The 5,000-nt window shown below is 36.3% G+C and overlaps 2 protein-coding genes across 2 annotated transcripts in view; both read right to left on the reverse strand.

The window, feature by feature from the left end:
• Positions 1 to 458, reverse strand: part of LOC147467310 (pro-resilin-like) — a 1,108-nt gene extending 650 nt beyond the window's left edge. The window contains exon 1 of the mRNA XM_086532537.1: positions 396 to 458. Coding sequence (XP_086388663.1) covers positions 396 to 458 — 63 coding nt within the window. The remainder of the gene's footprint in view (positions 1 to 395) is intronic.
• Positions 459 to 2,493: 2,035 nt separating this feature from the next.
• Positions 2,494 to 3,796, reverse strand: LOC122255562 (uncharacterized). Its single transcript, XM_086532015.1, has 3 exons — positions 3,764 to 3,796; positions 3,368 to 3,439; positions 2,494 to 3,041 (listed from the first exon to the last, which is right to left on the reverse strand). Exons 1-3 carry the CDS (start codon positions 3,773 to 3,775, stop codon positions 2,580 to 2,582), a joined length of 546 nt encoding a protein of 181 aa, XP_086388141.1. The 5' UTR covers positions 3,776 to 3,796; the 3' UTR covers positions 2,494 to 2,579.
• Between the last annotated feature and the right edge of the window lie 1,204 nt (positions 3,797 to 5,000).

Here is a 5,000-nt window from a genome sequence, read left to right on the forward strand (position 1 = left end):
AGCGTGTACGTTTTTTTTTTTTTTTTTTTTCGTGTGTACGCTGCCTATGCGGACACACAAACATACACTATGCATTAATTGAGATATTATTGTATCAGTATGAGAAGGGGGAAAAAAGAATGGCACATCATACAGCCTCACCCTTGGAGCCCCGTAAGAGAAGCTAAGACCTATGGTAGTAGGCAGTTATAAGTAGGTTATTTGAGAAGGTTTTGGTACAATATCACATGCAAAAATTATGCACCTAAGAAAAAAAAAAAAAAAAAGAACATTGAATGTATCTGCCTTTTTCAGTAAATCAAAATAACTAGAAAATAAAGCATAAAACTTTATTCTATCTCTTTCGTGGCATTTCCTCACTCCAGACAAGATTCGCAACCACACTGAGAGCTCACCCTAGAGTTCATTGTGGTTGTGTGGTCAATCAGAACAGTGGCTTCTCCTCGCCTGCTGGCCATTATAAACCGCCTGCCAGAACCAGGCCGGGTTTTTGTGTCCTACTGGCTATTTTTTTCTTCGTATATTTAAGGCAAATATCTTTGGCAATGTACTAGAGGGCAGTGACGTATATTTGAGCAGGAGCCAGTTCATTAATTACGTCTCTAGTGTGTTGTCAGCCACGGATTTATGGTTCTTGCAAGTCATACAAGAGATAATGTAAGGGTTCACACACAGTCATACATATGAATGTTCACACACACACTAACACACACACATGCACACACACACACACACACACACACACACACACACACACACACACACACACACACACACACATATATATATATATATATATATATATATACATACATACATACATATATATACACATACATATACATGCATACACACACACACACACACGCACACACACACACACACATATATATATATATATATATATATATATATGTATATATATATATATATATATATATATATACATATTCACACACACATATATTCATAAACATATCCACAAATACACGTTCAGAGAAAGAGAGAAAGAGGGAAAGAGAAAGAGAGAAAGAGAGAGAGAGATAGATAGAGAGAGAGGGAGAGACATAGTGGCAGACAGAAAGAGATAGATTGTGAAAAAGTCCACCCACATCACATGTTGCAAAAGATAAGGTCACCTGCTCACAGACGCCCATAGCATCCCTGGGAGAACGAAGGCAAGGTCACGGCCACATAAACTGACTTACACAGTGTAACCCACGGTCGGATTCGATCCTGCGCGCAGGCGTCTACACACCTCGCCTCACGGGTGTACAAAGCAAATGGACGTCACGAATGACGTGTTAACCCATCTGCCGACACCATCTCGGAGGGGGTGATAACGAACCTTACTCTATCGCGGTCGTGAGTTTAACAGATAGAATGAAATCTTGTCGAATATTTCATTCTATCTGTTAAACTCACGGCCGCGATAGAGTAAGGTTCGTTATCTCCCCCTCCGAGATGGTGTCGGCAGATGGGTTAACACGTCATTCGTGACGTCCATCTGTTTTGTACACCCGTGAGGTCCTTTGCACTTATTATCATATTGCAACATTCATGTTTGTACCTTTTGTTGTTCGCGATTTCAGCATTTTCCATGAAGTGCAAATTTACTAAGGCTACATACAAATCAGATATTTATTCTTATTAATTAATGTATTATTCAGGTTTTTATTCTAATTAATATCATGAGTATTACTATTGCTATTATTTTTATAATTATTATTGTCATCATTTCCTACCATTAATCATTATTATTATTATTACTATTATGATTATTATTATCATTATCATTATAAGAGAACACCAAATCATAAATAAGATAGCACATGCTACTAAAATCACCGCTTGATGAGAAAATGCAAAGATATGATGAAAATATAGGTTTATGATAATGCGCTCTTGGAATAGGAACACATTTACCAGACTCTTTACAAGAGCAAATTATAATCTTCACCAGGATATATACCTACAGTCGGATGATATAACCTCTACATCATATACCGTAATAGAGTGGTGTTTTTGGATGTGATTCTATAGACCTTTTTATATTTTTGCGACCCTTTAAACAGGAACGATTTCAGCGTTTCAAGTAATACATATTTGGAATTATTTCTCAGATTACTGATTGGAAACTATTTTCCAGAGTCTGAGTGATGCAATATATTCGAAAATTGTAAACAATGTCTTCGAAAGAACCGTTCTGATTTTGGTGATCTGAAACCTTTTGTTTTTCCTTCCATATCTGATACACATTCTGGAGGGACTTCTAAATAGCAATATCCTTAGAAAGTCTTTCCTAAAGTTTTAGCGGTTGCAGTTTTATGTACAAATCTTGTTAGAATATATTGAGTTGCTATGTGACCAATATATTGTTTCTTTAATTTGATGGGTTCATTATTCCCTTTGTATCAATAGACGTATAACAGTAGCTAGCAATGAAGAATCAGATTAAAACCTAAAGACATTTATGAAAGAAAATATTTTCAATTGCTTAATAACATTTATTTGACGCATTCATTCTAATAAATACATTCGCAGCTTTTGAAATATCTGTCATTATTGCATGTGGTCCTTTAACCAAAGTGTCTGCGGACATCCTCATCCGAGTGGAAGGATTCGAAGCTGTGATGTTCGAGGGATTCACGGGAGTCGAAGTGGCGAGGCCTGAGTGGGATGGGTGCAGGCCTCTCGAATGACTCACGTGAGTCAGGGATACGGGGTCTGGGGGCTGAGTAGACGGGTCTTGGGGCTGAGTAGACGGGTCTGGGAGATTCCCTGGATTCAACGGAGTCATAACGAGCCTGACCCTCGTAGCTGACATCGGCTACGTAGCCTGAGTCTCCATCGACGTAGTAGGTGACCTTCTGCAGACGACCGTCGGGAAGGTGCACGTAGTAGGATCCCTGAGTGTTGTCGTTATCACGAGCCTCCTGGTGGCCGAAGTCGTTGTCGGACTCGTCGTGATTGACGGCCCAGTTGAAGTCGTACTTGGCTTCGGTGGATTCGAAGGATTCGAAGGATTCCCTTGATGCTACCTGCAAAATTTCCATGATTTGTTTAGGAAGTTAATTAATTTTACTGGTTTCATTTGTGATGTTAAGTGAAATGGTATACAATGACAGTTTCTATCATATTAGTGCGTATGTTATTAAGCGTACAACACACGCACACATATACTTGTGAGTGTCTATGTATGTGCATGATTGAAGTGAGTGTATGTATATCCATGAGTTTGGACATATATACATTTTTGTATGAAATGAAAATGTAGACTTACGTGTTCGCAATCAACGTAAAAATATTGTAAAGATGAATACTTGCTCTACTAAACATTAAAGCAAAGTTGCAAAGGGAGCCTCACCCTGGGGGCGCCGTAGGAGAAGCTCGGTTTGTCGGCGGCTGCGACGGCAGCGAAGGCCAGGACGAGGATGATCTGCAACAGAGAGCAAAGTTTGAGTGAACAGTGAAGTGAGCATTTCGTGCAACCAAAAAAAAAAAAATATATATATATATATATATATTAATCATTTAGTTATCTATCAACATTGATTTTAGTATAGTTTTTTGCTACACATGAAACCAACTCAAAATTAATATATTCACTGGATTACAGATCAAAAGGTCTACTTTTGGGAAAAAAAGTTTCACAAGAAATCTAACACTCCATTAGTTCTTAATATGAGTTTCTAATGATGTCCTGAGTCTTCTTGACTTCCAAAGCTTTAGTTCAAGACACAAGCACCTCACAGGAGCTCACCTTAGTGTTCATAGTGGCTGTGTTGTCAGTGGGAACAGTGAGTGTCCCTCGCATGCCGACCATTATATACGGACGGCGGCTGAGAAGCCCTCGATCAGGGCCAGTTTTTGTGGCCTACAAGAATTTTTGTTTAAGCAAAAAATAAAAAAATATTTTGAAATGCAGTAGTCTGCAATGACGTATGCTGCATTATGAGCCAGTTAGTTAATTCTATGATGTATATCATGTAGCATTAGTTTCTTTTATTGTGTATGGTGTAACATAACCGTACGAAATATAAAGGTGCACACACGCGGATGTAAATAAATCGATTAATAAATACACTAATTCATGTATATATATATATATATATATATATATATATATATATATATATATATATATATACATGTACATATATATATATATACATTTTTTTTTCTTTATTTTGTTTTTTTTTCTTTTTTTCCATAAATATATACATTAAAACAAATGCAAAGAGACAGAGAGAGAGTGATGAATAATAAAGAGGTCCAAGTTGCTAAAGATCAGGCCACCCGCTCATAGACGTACCCCTGGCAGAACGGAGCAAGGGCATGGCCACGTCAATTGACCTACACATTTCAGGGTAGTCCCTGTCGTTTTGACATTTGACTGGTCTTCGTGTCTGAATATACATTGATGTAGTATGGATAATAGTACTATTGCTATGAGCAATAGTAGTTAATTTGTTAGAAAAAAAAACAAACAAACACAGAAAACGTTATTCTAGATAATAGAAGTTTTTTTTTTTTTTTATTGAAATGAAATAATAGTATCTTTTGGTCTTGCGTAGTAAATCCTTTGCACTGAATTTCATATTGTAAAATACATGTTAGCAATTTTTTGTTTACTGTTCCAATGTTTTCTATGATGTGCAAAATTATGATGACTACACATAAAACTGGTTTATTCTTTTCTACTCCTTTGTCATTCATGCAGTTATTGTTATCAGTATCATGAGTAATTTTATCAATATTATCATATCTATTGTCATCGTTCTCATTCCTGCTCAATTTATATCTATTAGTAGTATCAAAGGAGCATCATAATATAGACACGATAGCACATGTGACTAGAATCATCGCTTGATGAGAAAATGCAAAGATCAGATAAAAATATATGTTTATAACAATAGTCACCATGAACAGAAACTCATTTACAGGACCATTTATTACAATATATATGTTTATATATATAAATATATATATATATAAAA

Source organism: Penaeus japonicus, unplaced genomic scaffold, assembly GCF_977035675.1.
Source record: "Penaeus japonicus unplaced genomic scaffold, GWHDUDI00000001_assembly GWHDUDI00000037, whole genome shotgun sequence".
Classification (NCBI taxonomy): Eukaryota; Metazoa; Arthropoda; class Malacostraca; order Decapoda; family Penaeidae; genus Penaeus; species Penaeus japonicus.